The sequence below is a fragment of the Ambystoma mexicanum genome, chromosome 3q, assembly GCF_040938575.1.
Source record: "Ambystoma mexicanum isolate Mex_15411 chromosome 3q, UKY_AmexF1_1, whole genome shotgun sequence".
Classification (NCBI taxonomy): Eukaryota; Metazoa; Chordata; class Amphibia; order Caudata; family Ambystomatidae; genus Ambystoma; species Ambystoma mexicanum.
In genome coordinates, this window is record NC_090926.1 from 255,992,423 (window position 1) to 256,013,861 (window position 21,439).

At 47.5% G+C, this 21,439-nt stretch overlaps 1 protein-coding gene across 1 annotated transcript in view; it reads left to right on the top strand.

Moving 5' to 3' along the window:
• The window catches only part of GLS2 (glutaminase 2), a 579,026-nt gene that overhangs the window by 334,714 nt on the left and 222,873 nt on the right, over positions 1-21,439 (top strand). The window contains exon 7 of the mRNA XM_069653689.1: positions 14,604-14,662. Within this exon, the coding sequence (XP_069509790.1) occupies positions 14,604-14,662 (59 nt within the window). The remainder of the gene's footprint in view (positions 1-14,603; positions 14,663-21,439) is intronic.

Consider the following 21,439-nt stretch of genomic DNA (forward strand, 5'->3'; position numbering starts at 1 on the left):
TGGAACACTGAGAAGCGCTGCCGTGTGGTAGTTGCTTCTGTAAATACTGTGCTGCAGGCAATTTCCTGATTGGCAGTGTGACATGACCTGCTGGTGTCACATGACAGCCCCTCAGCTTCGGCGCATGACCCAGGTAGGAAAATAATTGAAATGCAACCACAGTAACCTGTGTGCTGGCCTGTCCCTATTGAATGGAACAGGGTGCCCCTGTGATGGCAAAGGTGAGTCCACGACAATATCAGAGCTTATCCAGACACTAAACAAGGTCACAGCATTCACCAAACTCACCAACTAAAATACTAATCATTTGAAGCATATCAGAGCTCATACTGATGCTAAAGGACACAGCGTTCACCAAGGTCACCAAACTCAAACACTATCCATTTACAAGAATATTGGAGCTCATACTGATGTTAAACAAGGCCACAGCATTCCCCAAGCTCACAAAACTCAAATACTATCGACTTACAAGCACATCGGAGCTCATACCGATGCTAAACAAGGCCACATCATTCACCAAGCTCGACATGACAAACTCAAACCATCAGATCAAGTTTCATAAAGAGACAATGGGGATAATTCCGAGTTTGCCGGTTTACAGTAAAAGTGGTGGTAATTCCGGTTACCAGCACTTTTACTGTTCTGACAAAGTACGAGTTGGCGGCAATACCAGTGCCGGTAAAACCAGCATTTGAATATCCGACGGCAGCGCACCCGGTGCCGGTATTACTGGCACAACGGTATTACCGATTGATTACGAGTCGGGAAATGGCAGTAACCCGCCTTTTATCACTGTTAATACTGGCAAAATCAAGGTGGAAATACCTACACCAGAAATCAAGCAGTAAATGCATACAGGTGATGGAAATGAAGCCACAGGTGCACCCAATGCACCCACGAACAGTACAAAAAGGCAACACCTTCCCCAAACAAACTTCCCTGCACCACCATGATGTTGCCACTAATCATAGTCAGCATTAACATGCAGCCGCAGGGGCTGGAATACCACCAGAGAGAACAAAAGGCAGTGGAGAGGATGAGGAGGATTGTGAGGAGGAGGCACCATGCAAGGCATGCGCCCAAGCCTTGTGAAAGAGCTACACCATGGACATACACATCCTCACACTCTAACACCGCAACACAGAGACCATTGAAGACCACCTCAACCAGATCCAGGATGGCATAGGGAGCAGAATCGGCATCAGTACAGCCATACCACTGCTGGTAAAGCTGGTGTCGGTCCTGCACTTCCTTTGCACTGGCACGTTCCAGCACACTGTGATCTAGCTGCATGGCATTTTGCAGCCTGCATTCTCCAAAATGCTGGGTCAGGTGCTGGACACATTCCTGTGCCATGTGGGACAGCACATTGCACTACCCACCCCCCTGGCAAAGGTGAACACCACAAAGGCAAGATTGTATGACATTGCACGCATGCCCAATGTGGCGGCATCCCTGGATTGCACGCATGTAGAGATGGTGGCACCTCAAGCCTGGGAGGAAGTCTGCAGGAACCAGAAGCAGTTCCATTCACTTAATGTCTAGGTCACCTCTGATGCCGGTCGCACTTTCGCCCACTGCTGTGGCCGTTTCCCAGGATCAACCCATGATGCCATGGTCCTGCAGAACAGCACGCTGCCAGCATACACGAGGGACATAGAGGCCAACAAACCTGGGCATTGAGTGAGCACATGTTCTATCACACTAACCTTGCTGTACAAGTGGCATGCAATGGGGTTGGGGGATACCCACACATAGAGATTGCATGCCCTGACAAGGACCCATACATGCAGGATCTGCCCACACACCCCACACATGACATGCTGCAAAGATGACAAATGGCAACACACCCAATGACCAAGGTTACCGTCGAAGTCAAACCACACGTTACAAATTGTACACAAGGAAAGCAGTTGCTACTACTCCACCCTGCAGGTCTGAACAGCCTGCCCAGCCCCAGGCACCCTTGGTGCAAGCTCAGGGGGGTGGGTAAGCAGGGGTAGGGACCACCAACACCAATTGAGCCTGTTGGGGTCTGTCTTGTCAAGGCCTGAAGAGCACTGCCATACATGTAATGACATCCACATAAACTGCAACTGAGAAACAGGACACTGGCATATGCCATGGCATCTAACCAGGACATCATGTATTTGAATCCATCACCTGATCCACACAGATGACCTTCACATGTAACCCAGACCCTCATCAGGAATCATGCATGGGAGCAATGCACAGGCCCAAACCACCAAACATGGCATGCTGCCCTGTAACTCACCGACCATGAAAGGTATGAGGTTCTGCTGTGAGCTGTGTGCAAGACGTGCCATGACAGATCGAACGCTCTCCCTGAGTAGTTGACTCCACCTGCAAGGGCCGTAATGTGAAATAGTGTAGTACAGAGATACATGGGAGATGCATGCACAGACTGTCTATTGAGATGCTGCTGTTACAGGCACCGCATCAACAGATCACCATGGATGACACTTATGTCTTTTCCCCTTGCAGATAACTTGGGATACCCACAGCTTCCATGGCTGATGACTCCTCTGAGGAATCCCCTGACGCCACAGGAGGTGGCATACAACCGACCCCTATCCGGACCAGGGTGTCAATTGAGTGCACCTTTAACCTGTTGAAGGCCCGCTTCTGATGTTTACACAGGATGGGGGGGGGGGGTTGCTCATGTACAGGCTGGAGAAGGTGGGCCATATTGTACTGGCATGTGCAATGTTGCATTACATCTACATCCGGCGCAACATACCCCTGCCCCCAGATGTGGACATGCCACCTCCTGAGGAGGATGACGTGGTGGCTATGGACGCCATGCATGCTTGCACTGAGCGTGTGGAGTCCAGGATCGGGTGACTGGCACCTTTGTATATATCTATTTTCTTGCACACATTAAATACTTGCACACAATAAGGTAATTCCTTCAAGTGAATAAATGATTATCTTGCAACTTGAAGCATGTAACGACCTTCACCACAACACCCTCAGAATACTCTCCCCAATGACACACCCACAAACAAAACCTCCTGAATGACCCACCCTTAAAACACCCTCCCCAGTGACCCATCCTCAAAAACCCCAGCAGTGTAAGACTATCATTTCCTGCCCCTCTTGGGCTTGGAGCCCTTCCGTTGCTCCCTATCAGCAAGGTAGCGCAGTGAGCAGCGCTTTGGGGTGCTGGATAGGGAACTTTTTGTGGGGGTCACAGAGGTGCACGCTCTGACCCCTGCGTTCGGATGTACTGCATGGTTAGCTGCATGGCCAGGTTGAGCGACTCAGCAGAGGCTGAGGATACATCTGTGTGCTCACACACTCTCTGTCCCATTGTGACCATGGCTGTGGTGGCATGGCCAAGTGACTGGGCAATCCTGAGGGTACACCCCTGCAGGCAGTACACCCACCTTCAGTTCATGCAGCTGCTGGCCCGCAAGCATATGTATGGCTTCCTGCTGCCTCTAAATGCCATCCAGCCTTGCACGTATTGCGGACATTTTGGTCACAGGCAGTGCTGGTGGGTTGTGTGGGCTTTGTGGTGGCTCCGGCTGAAGCATGGTTTAGTATTGGCCATGTCATGGTCATACTCCTCCCCCTCTTCCTCATCCGTAGTAGGGACATGGGCCTTGCCGTGATGTGCGAGTGGCTGCACTCCAGGCGATGGGGATGAGTGTGTGCTGGACCCCGAGGTCTGTGATCCACTGTTGGGACTGCATAGGCGTGTGCCACTTACAGGTGGTGGCTGTGGGATGGCAATGGAAGCTGCATTGACAGCTGTGTCATCTGCAGGAATGGTGGAGGGGGCTCTGAGCACTGCCATAGGGCCATAGGGATTGTGTCCCCCTCAGGCCTATCCGGTGTGTCCACAGTGGTGGTAGGTGGTGGTTGTCCTGTGGGTGGGGAGTGGTTTGGCCTGTGCAGGGGTGAAAGCAGTTGACATTCCTGTAGTTGAGGGTCCGGCCTCTTCACTCTCTGTGGACTGTGTATCTGTTGGGAATTAGATGGCATGCTGTTAGTCACCTAGCAGAAAGGTCTGTGTGCTTGAATTACACTCATGCAACATTTCATGTGGATGGCTTGGGTGGCATTGCTCAATGAGTGAGGAGTGCCTGCTTAGGGTGTACATGGTGCATGCATGTGCACATTGCCTGTTGTCCTACCAAGCTGGGATTTTGTTGTGGGTGTGTTGGGACATCACTTTCTGACATGGACTGTCTTGGCACACATGGATGCTTCTCATGTGTTGGAATGCATGTTTTGTGCATGTGTATTGATACGTTCACCCGCATCCCCTGGCATGTGTGCGTGCTCACTGGCCATTTGCTGTGACTGCCAAGGGTTGAACCATTTCCTGTGCCCATTCTGCACATGCTGGGGGACACATGCATTTGGTAACTACATGCACATGTACATGGTGTCAGTTGTGCTCACCTCCATCGCCTTGGGTCCCTGCTCCAGCCTCTGCACTCCCTATCCCCTTAATGTCTTCCATGTGGAGGATGGAGTTAGCCGTCTCCTCCCAGGGCATGAGGTGAAGGGGTTCCAGCGTGCCTCCTACTGTGGCGGCGCTCTGCTTCCAGTGTTTGGATATGAGGCTGTGGATCCTCACCTTCAGGTCATCCCAACGCTTCTGGCAATCCCTGACAGTACAGGGTACAGTTCCCACTGCCATCACCCTTTCCATGATTTCTGCCCATATGGCAGACTTTTGCTGGCCACTGGTTTTCCTGCTGCCAAATAGTGCATCGGCATGCTCCACCACTGCATCTGCCAATGCAGTTAGCTCTGCCTCTGTGAATTTGGACTTTCGGAACCGCAGATCTGGCAGACGGGCCTTCTTCTGCTGTGCCATGCTGTTGCCACAACGTTGGGTACTGGATGCTGGCTGGAAATGGGTGATTCAGAATGGATTGTGTTTTTCAAGATGGCCACCGCCGGGCTTCCCGTTCCGGCGTTGATGCTATTTCCAGCCACAAAGACTCACAATACAGTGGCATTTCCACCAGTCACCCCACCGGTAACGGTAACACTGCGGGTCCGGTATTACCACCAAGTGAACTCGCAATGAGCCCCAATGTCCGTAGCAACATTCATCACTCCTCTGGCAATGCACCACAATACCTGCATGTCGCTCTGCATCACCTGAGCTGGTTCGATATTTAAAAAAATAATGGGCCTGTTGGTGATGTAAACCAAGAATGTGCTTCACTTCCCAGATGATATGCTGGTTCACGGAGAAGATATAAATAACTCTCACAACTAAGCTTTAGAGACAGTTCTGCACGCACGCAGAATGCAGGCATCCTGCTAAGGCGAGACAAGTGAAAGTACAGGGCAGACACTGGAATACCTGGCATGCACTATTCCTAGCGAAGGACAAAGATCCAAGCTGAAGCTCCTCAGCGCCATTGCAAATGCCTCAGCTTCCACCAACAAGAATGTATCGAGGTGTTTTCTCTGACACTCTGAGGACCATGCAAAATTGTATCCCAACTTCTAAGGAAAACATCTATTGTCTTCATTTTGGGTTTGGTGCTAGTGGTAAAGCATCCAGTAATTTGGAAAACCTGCCAAATTCCACGTTTCATGAATTAAACTCTCAAAAACTGCCTTTCTGTGGAGGACATTTCCACCAAACAAATGTTTTACCGTATGTGGCAATACCACATACAGCTATATGGCATTCCTCATTGGAGTGCAACATGACGCCAAAATAGAGAACAAATGAAGGGTTTGCATGACTCTAAATCAGGCAGACCCATCCCTCTACTGCATGTTTACCGCATGTTGGAACAGTAAATGGGTTTGGTGGTATTACCTGAGGAAATTGCCACTAGACTTGCAGTGAGTCCCTAAATTCTTCCTGTTGAAGGAAGGGTCTGAGTTCCAATGGGAGCATGATTAAGATGTCACTTTTGCTGAAGTCAAATCTTCCATTGCAAATGTGCCTCGTCTGAGGCCGTTTGATACCAAGCTGGACACATGCATCACCTTTGACGGCAGAGCATATGGAAAGGCACAACCATGACTAGGAGGAAGAAACACAAGGAAAACATTGTGGCATTTGCATGCAAATCCTTGTCTGCAACAGAAAGGAACTATTCCACAATTGAAAGAGAAAAGCTGGCCTTGTCTCATACTTAAGAGCCCACATTTGGGGCCGCAAATTTCCCAAAGTGATCAAAAATTCATTGGATACAAGCAGATTCTTGGGACACCAAATTGTCTGCAGCAAGACGGACAGTGCTTTTAGCCAAGCTACAGGGGTACATATTCCCAGCTAAATAAGTGCCGAACTAGAGGAACAGCCAAAGGTAGAAGGGCTAGGGAGTTCCATTATGGAACAGGAGTCCTAATCCCCTGCAAGTGAGTCCCTCCCTGTGAGGACCCTCTGTCCGCCACCCCTAGGGGGAATATTGGGTAGCAGCCTCACCTCCCTAGCCACGCAGGGCAAGGATCCCCCTGGGGACAGAAGCTGTGAGATCCCATGAATCGTCACACCAGTCAAATATTGATTAAAAGTCAATTGAGTGTTTTGATGAAAGGGCGAACATTTATATCTACCTCACGAAATATGTATTTCCAAACGAAGGTTGAAATGCAAAATTTGTTCCCACATTTTTAGATAAAACCTTATTTTCAACATCATGATGGTACCAGTTGTGAAAGACGCACATATCTTGATTTCAAACCAAAGTGCATGCTCAATCTAATCACTTCAAAGCAATCTCTGAATTTATTTAATAAATACGGCGGCAAATGAGAAGAGGTCTCATTCAATCATTTGGGATTTAGAGGCGACATAACACCGGCAGTGCACCAACCCCTTAAGAAACGTAAGATTTGACAAATGTTTGACCATTAAAAAGGCCAACAAAGATGATGCATTGGTAGAAATGGGAACGAATAAATACAACTGAGAGCTTTCAAGTTAATTAACGGACATGGAAACAAATTCAAGATTGGAGAAAGTTATCCCATTGGTGAGGTAACATTTATAATGAAACAAGACAAAAAGTGGTCGTTCCCAAAAGTTTTGGGAACTCCCGTCCCCTGCACACTATCGATCTTCTGTGACAACAGAACAATAACTTGCTTGCAGTTTTGGAATTAATTCCATAAATCAAGTGTGTATCATTTTTGAGTCTTTATTTCTTTAGACAAAGAGTTTTTCCAAAGTTTAAACTAGTTTATTATACATAATATAGAAAAGCGCCCAACGCGTTTCGAGTTATCCACTCTTCTTCAGGGGCAATAGCTCAATTTATTACATTTCTAAAGAAAGCAGAAACATAATAATCAAAACTTGGTAACATTATCAATAATTAACTCAAATAACTACATTTTAAACAACATGTTTAGTACAAGCAGGATGAGGGGACTCTTATTCAACCTACGTAGACCATTTGTTTTTGGAGCTAGCGCTGAACTCAATTTAATACACATACCAGTTGACCATTATTAAATTCAGAAGAGGTAAATAATAGATATGCATCGACGGGTGTTCACAGAATTCTCTATCAGAGGTATGTAGAAGTGGAGATTTGGCTCAGTGGAGACACGTTCTTTTAGTCTCCTTTTTTACAGATTTTTAAACACTAATGTCATAATCCTTTATAAAGGGTCTGGCCGCACATACATAGAGAGAGAACTTGGGTACATAGTTATGAGCTCAACCCAATATGAGTTAGTACAACTGGATAAGAATCTTGTGCTTACTTGTGCGATTCTTAAAAAGCTCCGTTACTGCATAGAGGGAGCTGATTTCTACGAAGGTTGGTCTCAGGAGAAACTGCTTGCCGGTGTTTTAAAGTTACAAACAAAAGTACCGAAGTATTCCTTCTGGGGAGTAAGAAGCCATAGTCAAAATACTAATGGGCTCAAGTTACGTATTGTAAAATACACTCGTGATATTCTATTTTCTATTTTCCAAAAAGATATAAGTGGCTGATTTAGTAAGCAAAATAAGTAGCTTAAGTAAGACTAAATTTACTAAAACAGTGTAAGTAAGCTTGATATTTAGTTTAGTAAATCATCCCCAAAAGATTGTATATAATCCACCTGGAAGACTTGGTGTCTTTCAGACGGAAAATATTTTTGAAACTTTAGGAAGTAATATTGAGATTTGTTTACAGATGATATAAACATGTGGACAAATTGCCACTGCAGATGTAGTAGGGCTTTAGAAAGATATCCCTCCCATTGACTGGATGAAGGCGGTGCAGAAGGCATTAGCTATGAAATAAAGCAGGGGTTAATTAATCCTAACGGGGAGTTATTGCTGCCGTCATAGAACATACTTAAGGCAACTGTGTTGGGCTTTGATGGGAGCTTCATTTGCACCCCACTGATGCAAATTTGTATATCAATTGTGTTGAACAAACATACATTTATTCATCTGGACATTGGCAAAAAAGTGGGGAAATTGGATGAGATGCATGGATGATATTTTCACTGAATGGAAAGGATCCCATCAAGAATTAATGGATTCTAGTGAATGTCCGAAAGGGACAGGTTCATGTTGTCACTGGGAACATTGCACGGACAACGCTCAAATGGCATCAAGGGTTTTTTGTGAAAGAAAGTGGGACATGTGATTGAGGGCCTTGGGGCAAGAAGGTTACAGAAGAGTACAGTGAGGGGGCTTCTAAAATCAAGACAGTGGTCATGGGGCCCCATGTGAAATAAATGAAAACTGACAGGGGTCACAAAATGTGCAAAAAAGGGCTCCACCATGACACTCGGAGAATGGACATGCCACATGCAGCCCGGAAGAGTGATGCTTGGGACAGGTAAAGAAAAGAAGGAAATGAAAAAGGAAAATTACTGACCCTGGGCTCTGGGCTCTGGGGAGCAGTGGCGATAGGCAGAAGGGGAGCGAGGCCCAGGTCGACCAAGAACAGCAGGAGGTGAGTGGGGTGAGGGCCATGGTGCTTCCTCTGGAAGAACTCTTCGAAAATCATGAATAACGGCAAGATGGCCAAACTGAGTCTGAACACCATCCATTCCACTATTGAAGATTGACCCAAAATAGTGCAATTCTTGTTTACATAAGTGGCCTTCACTCATTCACCTTTGTTTATAGTCTTTATGAAAGTAGCTGATGTAAATGCACTATTGCAAGCTAAATCACTGTATCCAATAAAAATGGTTAACAGTTTACCTTATTCCCAGTCCCTGTGACAGAAAAGAATATCGGTTGCTCAGGCACATTTTCCTTGATGTCCCGTCAAATATGTGTTCACTGTTTTTGAAATGGGATATTTTACAGAGTTACAATCTACTTTGGATAAAGCCAACAAACTTCTAGACCAATGGCAGTGGTTCAGATTTATTCAGAACCTTCCACCCATCTCTTTTTGGGGTTATAGTTTGTCTCCCTGTGTGAGAGAGGATAGGCCCACACGTGGGCCCCTTGCTCGCTCACCGTAGGGAACCAAGCTGCACCTCACTGTCGAGGCCCACCAAGGACGAAACATGTCTAGAGTTGCTTGTGTTTCTGTGCAAAGGGGACCTGGCCTAGCGGTTTGGGCTGGACTGCTGCCATTGGTGGCAGTACCTGACTGATTTGCATATGGCAGGACCTCATTTGCAATGGCGCAGACGGATGAAAAACGGTGATGTGGAAGGTTGCCCAGAGCAATGCCAGTGGTTCAGAGATATTCTAAACCTTCCACCCATCACTTTTTTGGGTTATAGTGTGTCTCCCTGTGTGAGGGAGGATAGGCCCGAACGTGGGTCCCTTGCTCACTGCGGTATAGGGAACCAAGTTGCACCTTACTGACTAGGCCCACCAAGGCTGAAACATCTCTAGGGTCACTTGTGTTTCTGTGCAGAGAGGACCTGGCCTAGCAATTCGGGCAGGACTGCTGCCATTGGTGGCAGTACCTGACTGATTTGCATATGGCTGGACCCCTTTTGCAATGGCGCAGGCAGGTTGAAAAACGGTGATGTGGAAGGTTGCCCAGAGCAATGCCAGTGGTTCAGAGTTATTCAAAACCTTCCACCTATCACTTTTTTGGTAACAATTTTCAATGCATCCAATTACTCAAAAATAATGTAATGCCCAATATGTACAGCACCACGAAGCAGCATGCCATGTAGAAATCTAAACACTATCAGGTGGACCTCACCTAATGGGAGCTACAGATGATTGTTCCGGGTACACCAAGGTTGTGTTTGTGGCCTCCACTGCAGAGGATGCAGTCCTCCTGGGACATCAGAAAGTGCTGGTGACACATGGCCAACCAGAGTCCATCAGGCCTACGATACTAGGGGCAGGTGTTCAATGAGTTTCATTCCAAGTTGGGCATTGCCCAGCTAGGAATCACCCCGTGCTGACTGCATGCAAATAGAGATGCACAATGTTTCATGCAGACTGTGGGACATCAGGTCCCGGTAAAGAATAGACAACCCCATAATAAGATTATCCTGCACTTTAAACCAGCAGCACTTAGGTTATTTGCCAAAATGGTCACAACTGTTAGTGCAATCAGTCTGGACTACCCCAGAGAAGAGAGGGTGGCCTCAGTAAAGGAGCGGAGGACCTCAGTGAAGCCAAGAGGTGAACTCGGAACTAGATATGGGATCCATGTGTGACAAATGACTCTGTGCCATTCCGCGTTATCAAATGCGGTATGATAGCAAGCCCCCTCCTGGTATCAAGAACATGATCTCCGAGGATTAGGGCCTGGCTTGTTTGAAACTGCATGTTTTGAGATCGTGAGAATGTGGGAGAAGGGGCTCCGATTATGGAAGTATGAGTGCCTGGCTAGTAATGTGGGGGAGCAGATGAAGCGCTGATCACCAAAGCCCTGCTCTGGAGGTTAGCGGATCACTGGCGAATGGCATAGTTCAACACCTTGCCGAGAGGAGCCGGGGAATGGTTGTGTGATGGACTCAAGATGTGCTCAAATAACCAAGTATGCGGGCGTCAACCAGATGGCACTTGCAAAGCATCCACGCCTGCAACAGGGAGAACAATCTGGAGGGGACTTGACTCCTGTCACTCAGTGTGTTCACGTTGCTGACGTTGCGTGAACACGCTGACTGATAGGGGAGCAGTTCTCTCCTGTCAGACAGCATGTCCACGTTTTGGAGTGCATGGAAGTAAGATAAGTGTTTTTTATTTTCATTTAAATGTCTTTATATGTGTATTTAAATTAAATGAGAATGTATATGTGCATGAATGTGTGCTTGTATGTTGATATTTATGTTGGTGTCAATGCTGTTTGGTTTTATGTATGCGTGCATGCAAGGAGTTGTGCGACTGGTGGTTGAATGCATAGGTGAAAGTGTTGTATCTGAATGTGTGCGCCAGCCCCCACCCCTACATTTAGCAGACCTGCGGGCCACTTAATTAAAGGGTGGGGTCATGGCATAAGAGGTGCACCTAGGCTAACATTTCGGGGGGCGATGGAGGGGGACTAACACTTCAAATGTTGGGAGAGGCACTAACTTCAGAGCCTGTGGGGGAGGGGCAAACTTACTTGTGTGGGCACATCTAACTTCTTTCCAGATTGAATGAGAATATTCTGGTGAAGTATCAATGTTAGAAGCAGCTAACTCTCTCCTTCATTTCTGAAACGTCACACTTAAGGACTGCTGTAAGAATGAGATATCTCATGTTACCACTTCTAATCACTCCCCTGGCATGCAAGTGCTAACCCCACATCACAATTTCAATTACCTAAAAAAGTATGTTTATGAATGCAGGTGCCAATAGTGAAATATTGTATGTTAGTAATTGCAGGGCCTTTGTTAACAGCGAAGCTCAGGCACCATTTAACATCTGTGTCTTGTTCCGTCCGGCCACGGCTCTGTTAATCAGCTAAGCAGGGACTGGATGACCGTTTTGAAAGCAAATAGCGAGTGGGGCCAATGTGAGGCCAATAAACCCATTGTGCTGTCGGTTTCCCCATTGAGGGATGGCATCTGGGTTTTTCAGCTTTTGCAGTTGAAATGGGTCTCCACGCAGCTGCCCCCATGTTGGCAGTCTTATGACACAGACAACTAGTAATAATCTGCAGCTTTTACCCACCTCGTCCATCTGTCACTTTGTATGATGTGTGTTTTGATGCGCACACAGGGGCATGATGCTCCTTAATGCTGGCATCATGCACCACATGCCGTCATGCGATCCTATATATATTTATGCATATGATACAAAAGGTAGTCTGGCATAAACCTTTCTTCAGTAGAGAAATCTACCTTTTCTGCAGGTGATTTGCAGTTGTAGTAATAGACCATATTTGGGTTCCTCCACACAAACTCAAGGAGAGATTTCTCGAGTCCCCTGTTTGCGAAGGTGCCGCAGCTGGCCCAGTATGTAAAATCAAAAAGGGGCCTCACCAAATGTTTTGCCGCGGGCCTCAGCACATCTTGTGACAGCCCTGCCTAGATCTTCTATTACACATTCCCTGCTTCCAATCTCAATACTCCCTTTTGAATCTTGTCTCTTGTATCGCTTTCTTTCAAATGTTTTCAAATGCGCTCATGGTCTGGCTCCGCCTTATCTTGCTTCATTGCTTTCTTTTTACGTTCTATTTCTTCTAACTGTTCCTAAGCCTCCCTGTGCTCTGTCTCGTTTCCGTTTCTTTGTTGGCTACTAAACATTGGAATGCCCTTCCTCTCCCGCTTCTCTCTTCTTCATCTCTTTGTATTTTTCAAGCTAATCTTAAACTCGATCTTCTTTTGTCTTTTACCTCCTTGAAGTGCAATTCGTTCTGTTTTGTCTTCTCTGCTGATGTGATTTGGATCCATTTGTATCATTTGAATGTAGGTTTTTTTAAATTCCTTTCATTTTTTATTGTTCAGCGACTTTGGCGAAAAAGGCACTCTACATTTAATAAAAACACAAAAAAAGTACGTACTCTCAGATCAGGAAAGGGAAGAAGCTGCACACGGATCTCAGGAGGAGGTGCAAGCAAGATGGGAAAAAAACAATGGAATGCACTGTTCCCCTTGCGGGGTTAATCAAAAATAGCCCAAATAAATGTCCACTAGATGGCAGCACGGACCTATGGATTTTGGTGATCCATTTCAAGATTCAAAGTCACCAGCAGGTGCAACTGAGCAACCTGGTTCGAAAGTTACTGGACACAACATACAGCAGGTGCTTGAGATTGTAGAATCATCCATGGCACGGGCTGGCAAGGGTGTAGCAGGGTAAATGACTGGGCTCCCTAGTCCAGAGGTGCATGCCTTCTTTCCGTGTGACTTGGCCATTGTGTGCGGAGATGATGACCGCGTTACCGGTTATCAGGTTGGTTTATTGTGTAATGCGTGCACGGTTCATGTAATCTTTATCAATCGCTGTTTTATTTTATTTCCGCTGTGTTTTTTGCATTTTAGCAATAAAGCCTATCACTTAACTGCCAACACTGCACCCCTAGTCCCACCCCATCGCCCCACCCTCTGGGGTGGAATCCCAGACTACTTTCTTCTTACCCACGTCACTGCACCAATCAACCAATGGTCTGGAGGATGCGGGACCAAAGGTCAACCCTCATTTTCAAAAATCTGCAGAAACAAACCTCTCAACTGAGTGGATAGATGCATGGTGTGTCTGGGCCTTGCAGCTCACGTCACTTTGCATTCCTGTATCAGCTTTGTAGCTACTATGCACGCAGGACTACAAGTACCAGAATGCAAAGTGATGGGAGCGTAAAATGCCATAACACGTCGACCATCCCACACCAATCACGGGACAACCTTAGGTGTTTGTACTTTCTCCTCTGGGTTACTTATGTTAGTGGGGTAGCACAACATCTGGGGGCCCCTGGCAAACCAAGCAAAGTGCCTCTTACACAAGTACTGGGACGAGGAAGAGGTGTGCTAGGAGTAATGAAGATTACCAATAAATAACTAATGCGGACACAAGCACACACAGCATTCATCATACACTCACACACACCCAGCCACCCATACATTTACATTGGCACTCTTTCACCATACACTCACACGCGCACACCCAGGCAGCCATCCATACATCATGCATTCACACACATTACATTATATACATACACAGACACACACTTACATGCATGCACATTTAAACAAAATACATGTTTGTACCTTTTTGAATCCGTTGGCCCAGGGAACGAGGACTTCAGCTCCCTGCAGCAGGAAACGTGTTCCTATCATTGCAGAGGAGCTGGAGGCCTCCATGTCATGGTGGGGGGCTCGGGGCTATGACTGCACAAATAAATAGTCTCTTTTTGAAGTCATAGAGCTCCCCACTTCATGACACAGAGGCCTCCAGCCTGGAGGCTTTCATGGCATGGGGTGGGAGAGCCAATGGGCTTCTGGCAGTGGGCCACCCCCCATTACCCCAGTGTTTTGATGTTTTCGCTTTGAGATGCACAAAGGCAATTGGCCTAGAGCCCCCCTCCAACTCCTCTTTTGTGTCTGCCTGATACGGAACCTAGCACCTTTCACGCCAGTTATGAGGTAGGGAACCAGGGCCCCACTGCAGACTTGTACTTACATTTCTGGCCCCTTGAACCCCTTCCCCCACCCCCTCACTTTGACGCAGGTGTCTTTTTCCTATTTGTACACCGTAAATCGAAGGTCACTCCCTTCTTTTCTTCTGTCCCCAGGAAAACCCCACAACCCAATGGTAAATGCCGGGGCCATCGTCATCTGCTCCCTCATGAAGGTAAGGAGAAGCTCAGGGTTGAGGTGCACTGTCAGAGCTGCTGGTGGGTTCCTGTGTGGAAATCGATGGAGTACTGTACAGTAGGGCGCAGAGCTTCATTGGCAGAGCTTCTGTGCATAACTTTACCAGAAGAGGTGGGCTAGCGAGGCAAAGAGCATGGTAGACGTGCATTAGGAGAGCAGTGTACTGAAATAGCAGGTAATGCCGCAGGGCCGAAGGCCAGGAATGAAGTGCATTGGCAGAGCTGTGTAGTGAAATAGCAGACAACGCTGCAGGCCCGCAGGTCACGAATGAGGTGCATTGGCAGAGCTGTGTACTGAAATCGCAGATAATGCCACAGGCCCGCAGGTCAGGAATGAGGTGCATTGAGCTGTGTACTGAAATAGCAGATAATGCCACAGGCCCACAGGTCAGGAGTGGGGTGCATTGGCAGAGCTGTGCACTGAAATAGCAGATAATGCCACAGACCAGGAATAAGGTACATTGGCAGAGCTGGGTACTGAAATACCAGATGCCACAGGCCCGCAGGTTGGGAATGAGGTACATTGGCACAGCTCTGCTTGGATCTACGTATTGTTATAGCAGACAGTTGTATGATTCTTTGCTGCATGTTTTTTAGCTAGGGGACAACTTCGCAGAAGTTTTTTTGTATTATTCTGCCACTTTTCTGTAGCACAAACAGTGGGAGAAGGCCCCCCACAAACCTTCCTCCCACCCTCCCCACTATATACCTTAACCAAACTTAACATCTACCCGATAGTGGTAAGCAGCATGCAGCAGAAAAGCACCCAGCAAAGTTGCTATTCGGCAAAAGTGATGTATAAGAGGGTGCTCCAAGTTTGGTTACAGTGCAGGGAGTGTTGCCCACATGGCTGGAGCGATGTGCTTCAAAGGATCTGCTTGATATCATGTGGAGCGAGCTCCAAATTACACGTATTTAATAAAGCCAAAGTGAAACGGCACCTCTAAACCTCGCCGGCCTTGGGGAGGTGTTCCCTTCAGACCAGTGTAAACTCAGGCAGGGCACGTTGGGTACTGAGGTTGAGCAACAGTAATGCCCCACCCACCCCGGAGGCAATCGGAAAGTTCCAGCCGGCGGACGGGCTACACACAACTTGCAAACTAACGGTGTCTTGTTTGCTTATGGCGCAGTGCTGTTGGCCCATTCTTCCTGGCCGCCCTTGCACGCCCCTGTAAACCCTTGCATGCTGCACTGTGGGGCCAAAGTCCTACCCTGTCACTATGTCACCGTTGCTTGTTTGTATACTTTGCACAGATGTCTTTACTGATTTTTCCCAGAGGCGCATATCCAGAGTGTGGGCTGTGAGGGAACATAAATCCCCCCCAGAGGCGTGGGCAGTGCAGGGCCAAATCTGTAAGCGCTCTGTGGGCATTTACAGATATTAACGTCACTGTGGTGGGCCCAACTACATTAACTTCAGGCCACACTTGTTAGACAATAGAGGCTACGCCTCTCCATCCCTCAGGGACATGGTACTCCATGCATAGTTTTCACTTGTGTCGCTGGCTGAGGCCCCCACTGGTTGGTGGCAGTCTGTGACGAAATCGCTACTGTGCTGCTGTCTGCTGAGTCACATGCTGCTACTAAACCAGAGTAAGCCCAATCATAAAGGTGACGCAGGCGCGGCCCAAGAGGCAGACCTCCTTCGCCTCTTTTGGTAACGTGGGCCGGGGGCAGGCTATCATTTCAGAGGAGGGCGAGCTGGTAACAGTCGCGAAAAATGTCTAATGAAGGTTCTATAAAAACACAGAAACTTTGATAAACCAATCAATGGAAACAGACGTCAAAGCACGAAGCAACCATCCTTTTGAAAGAAACACAGAGAATGCAGAATATTTTGTGAAAGGGCACTCTGGGTTCATAAGCAGGGGTGTGCAAGCAGGGATTTCTGTAACTGACAATGTTTGAGGTAATGTTCCTGTAGAAAAGGTAGAGACGGGGGCTTTTTTTTTAATAGCTATGATGATCCCAAAAGTGAACATGGGAAACAGAGTCTCTCCACAGCACCTTTAAATCCCATCTTTGATGCTCAACAATGTCGAGACAAGCTTCTAGGCAATTTTGCTGCAGTCGAGCCGAGGTCGAGATGTTAGAGTTGATGCAAAACCACTAGCAGTCGACTTCAAGTCGGTTCAAGGGTGCGATTTCCGTTGGGTCGGGTGGACATTGGTGATGGTCGAAATGATGGCTTCCAATCGTTCAGGGTAGTGGTCAAGTGATGATGATGATGAGGGCTCTGGAGGGGTCGAGTCAATGTGCGAGATAAATGACAGTGATGTTGATGGCTTCCAGCAGGTCGAGTCAGTGCTTGAGTCAGTTGCTCCCACAATATCCCTGTGCACCAGCTGTAGAAACGTCAGTGGCCACTGGGCCCTCTCCCACAAGAGCAGATACCTCAGGGGACATCAGCACTGTAACTACCGGTGAGGCCAGTCTCTCGCAATCACTAGCTGAAAGAACTACGGCCCCTAGGCCCTCAAGTGCTTCCTCCCTTGGTGTTCCCACAGCTCTCGTTCTAGTAACTGCTGTGACCATTACCTAACAGACACTGTGCTGTATTGGAGTCTTTGACCACAATTTGATGCATGAAGCTTTTCCCAATATACTGCTCTTCTTCCACCCATTGTCGCTTAACAGCTATGACACCAGCAGCTGGGTCCCGTAAGGTGAACGATTTTTCCTTATTCATGAAGACTTGCTCCAAATAAATCAGAGTATTGGCAGAACCTGGGGGCTCTTTTGGAGACCCAGTCCTGTAACCTCTCAAAGAATCTACAAAACATTCTGGCCAATCCCTGGTCTAGTGGGTCTTCATCTGCTAAGATGCCCGATCTGACTATGGCCTATTCTATGAGACTAGCAGCCACAATGGCCCGTTTGGGTTTACACTTACAGGCTGGATGACCCTTCCGGTGGGCCATGTTCCCACACAGAAAACAACCTTTGGGTTGTGAGGTTGTGGGTGCCTCAGTGCTAGTGGTATCCTCACTCTTCTTTTCTGTGGAGACTGACAGGCCATGTGTGTGGAATGTTTTTGGGGGTCTTATTTTGAAAGAGGCATCAGAATCTCTATCCTTACCCTCCTTATATTTACTTAGATCAGATACTTCTGTTTCGGCTTAGAGATTACTTACCTGAGCCTTCATCTGGAAGTGAGTACTCGCATAGCTATCAGCAGCCTTTCCAAGCTCTCAAGATTCTGTGATAAGTCCTGTCCACTAGATGCTGGTGTAACTCTACTTGGCAATGTTTAGGACTTACTCGTATATTACCAAATGAAATTATCTCTCAAATGTTGTGTCATGAAAGCATTCTTCTCCTGCCCCTACAGTTCCATCCACTTCAAGCAGGTGTGTGGTGGAGCAATCGTCCGTCTGTCTCTGGTTCATGTAACAAATGTTATTAGAGGAACTACAGTACTATAGGAGCAGAATAAGAATGTTTTTATCGACACAACATGCTCATTTGAACACAAGAGCAATTTAACAAGAAGGTGAAAGACGGGCAGGTCCCTGATGAAGGATGGGGAGTCTGAAATGCTTTGGATCAACATAGAAAAGAAATGCCTGTGTTTTATGCCAACTCGATGTGGATCTCTTCACCCTTCTGTTGATATGATGTATTTATGTGATGAAAGATACTTACATGATATGAACTCATTATGGAATGAGTAGTCATGTATTAATGGCGTACACCATTTAGGGCTCACCCAGCCACTGACCATGACATTGCCAGCGTCACATTGCAATAAATTAAGTCCCCAATGCAAAGGGATATCAGGTGTGGACCAAATATTGTAAAGCAACAATATTCTGTATACACGAAAGATGTGCTGCCCACTCTCAATAGATGTTTCGGCTGTTTAATATAACCTACACCTTCCTGAAACAGGGATTGATATTTGAATGCTTTCCCTAGAACTATAAATGGATATGCACCATGAAGGGCCACGAGTCTGCTGTGCACTTTTAAATTATAATGTGTGATCCCCACCTTCTCTCCTAAATTATAATGTGTGATCCCCACCTTCTCTCCTAAATTATAATGTGTGATCTCCACCTTCTCTCCTAACTTTCAGTGTTATGCTGATGACACGCAGCCTTCCTTCAAGCTACCCTCCCCCCCTCTCATTCCTGACGGCTTGTCTGCTATTCAGGCATGGTGCACTACTAACAACCTCTGCCTTAATGCCAGTAACACCGAGATCCTTCTATCCTTCTCATTGGGACCCCTGCTCCCCTTTTCCCTCCCAAACTCTGGCCTCCCTCCATGGGCCCCCTCCCCTGACCCTGCTGTGAAGCAAAAAACCTTGGAGTCGTCTTCGACTCTTCCCTCTCCTTCTCTTCTCACATCATGGACCTGGCCAAGAAGGTCCACTTTCAGCTAGACCTCCTCAAAAGCATTCCCCCCTTCCTCACCTTCCCCAGAAACTGAAAGCCTCCAGAGCTCTTGTTGTCTCCAGGCTGGACTACTGCAACAGCCTCTTTCTCAATCTTCCTAACTCTTCCCTTCAACTCCTTCAACTAATCCAGAATAGGCCTGTAAGACTTATCCTTCTCCTCAAGCCCAGGAACTGCATCTCTCTAGCCCTTAAATCCCTCCACTGGTTCAAGAACCACTGCATAATTCACAAGACTTTCTGGGGGCTGGCACCACGCTATATACAACTCTCTCTCTCTAAATACCTCCCCACTAGAGACCTTTGCTCGTCTTGCTCTAACTCTAACTCTCTGCAAATTGGACGTTTTTCCAAGCAGAGAGTGGATGGTAGATCTCTCGCCTTCGCAGGTGCCTCCCTCTGGAATGGCCTCCCTAACCTTCTCAGACTTGAGCCGAATCTCCTTAAGTTCTGGAAGCTGCTCAACATCTTCCTGTTCTCTTATTCCCCTTGGCCCTATCCACCTGGCCTCCCAGGTTCTTCCTTCTCATGGGACCTTCAACCCAGTTCCTGCACTTCCCCGCCTCCCTTTCCCCTTGCACGCCTTGCTACCACGCTTGCACGATCTGAATATTGCATGGCCTATTATGATCGCTACTTTCCTCCTTCCTGTTTCCCCCATCCTGCCTTGTGTATAGGCGCATTACAAGAACAATAAATAATATCCGCGATCAAGTCCAGAATTTGCTGCCTTGCACAGCGTTTGTGAACTCGTATGTTTATCCATGTATCTGTTCTTGAAGGTGGGTACCCTCTCAACTTTTCCCCTTCTTTCTCCTCTCCTGTTTTTAACCTAGCACAGCGCTCTGATGAATCCTGTTTAGTAGTGGCACTATATAAAATGCCAAATAAATACATGCATATAAATTCAGCAGTGAATAAATCATGTTGGTCCCTGGGACTGGGTCAATGCAAAACAAAACTTGCAGTACAATCAATAAACATACAAAGTGAATCTTTTCCCCTGATGATTACTTTTGCAGGCGTGGGGTGGTCAGAGCTCAGCCTGTTGTCACTGTTTGGAAATGCTATAGATTCTCTACGTATTTTCTCTGCGTATTTTCTAAGTGCAAGGGCAGCATGCACAGGAAACGCGCACCCGGAAATCACACATAATTCTCAAAAACGGCCTTCTACATGTGGAAGCTTAAATGCAATGTACGAATGTACGTGTATATTACACACACGTCATTTACAACTAGATCTGTATCCAGGGCAGAGATGGTGGTGAAAATGCCCCCGCCAACATTGTGCAGCAACTTTTTGTGGGTATTCACAAATGTGACTGCAGGGGCGTTTCTAGGGGGAGTGTGGGAGTGGGTGGTGGGAAGCTATAGCCCCTGGTCTTTTGGTTGTAGTCCCAGATAGAAACTCAAGGGCTACAACCAAGATGTTAGCTAGCCCCAAGACCCCACAGTCCCAACATTAGCACAGCCCCAGATCTTTTCCAGAGCTAGCAGCACCCCTGTGAGAGATGGTCTTGGAGCGAGTACTTTTAATTTACACCCAAACGGTTGGATAAAGGTGTGTTTGTCTTTCCAGTTTGTGTGCAGGAAAGAAACAGTATGAGGTGCTGTCATGTTGACGTTCTAGTTCAGGGATAACAGGAGGTGGGAGGCGGGAGGCTGGGAAGGAAGTGACGTTGAGGGGCAGGGTTAGGGCAGAGTAACAGGAAGAGCAAATAAAGGACGTGTTAACTACAGCTCCCTGTCGGTGCTTCATTACAGCGCGGCAAGGCACGCGCATGAAATGTAATGCTTGATGAAATGTAATGCTTGGCCATCACACTGGCGACAAGGAGGACGCACGTGAGGTGCGGACGCCCACAGTGACAGAGTGAAGTGCGTGTTGGTGACACGACCGCCTCACATGGGGAAGCGCGTGCTGCGCCATAGAAAGCTCCAGGGCTGCATGTGGTGAAACAGTGCCCCGCCCACTCCGGAACGCTAGGTGAAGCGGATTCAAGACCCAGACTGCGGCTGTGAAATAATCCACGCGGTGAATGGTGGAAAACACTGCCTCAATGGTGTTTGTGCCAGGAGGTGGCCATTAGAGGGGCAATCAGCATGGTGCTGGGCCAGTCCACCTATTAACACGGTGCTCGTGCCTCATAGGAAGCCGTAGGGGCCCAAGGCCCAAAGGAGACATCAGGAGAGAGGATGTCTGCGCAGGATGGGGCACAGGTCCAGGACGGGGCCAAGGTGGTGGTAGTCCAGGGGCCAGCAGCACCAGCTCCACCGGAGCAGACCCAATATAGACTCCCAGAGTCTTTAGCAGCCCAAATGCCAGGGGCTTTCGATGTAACAGATACTAGCAA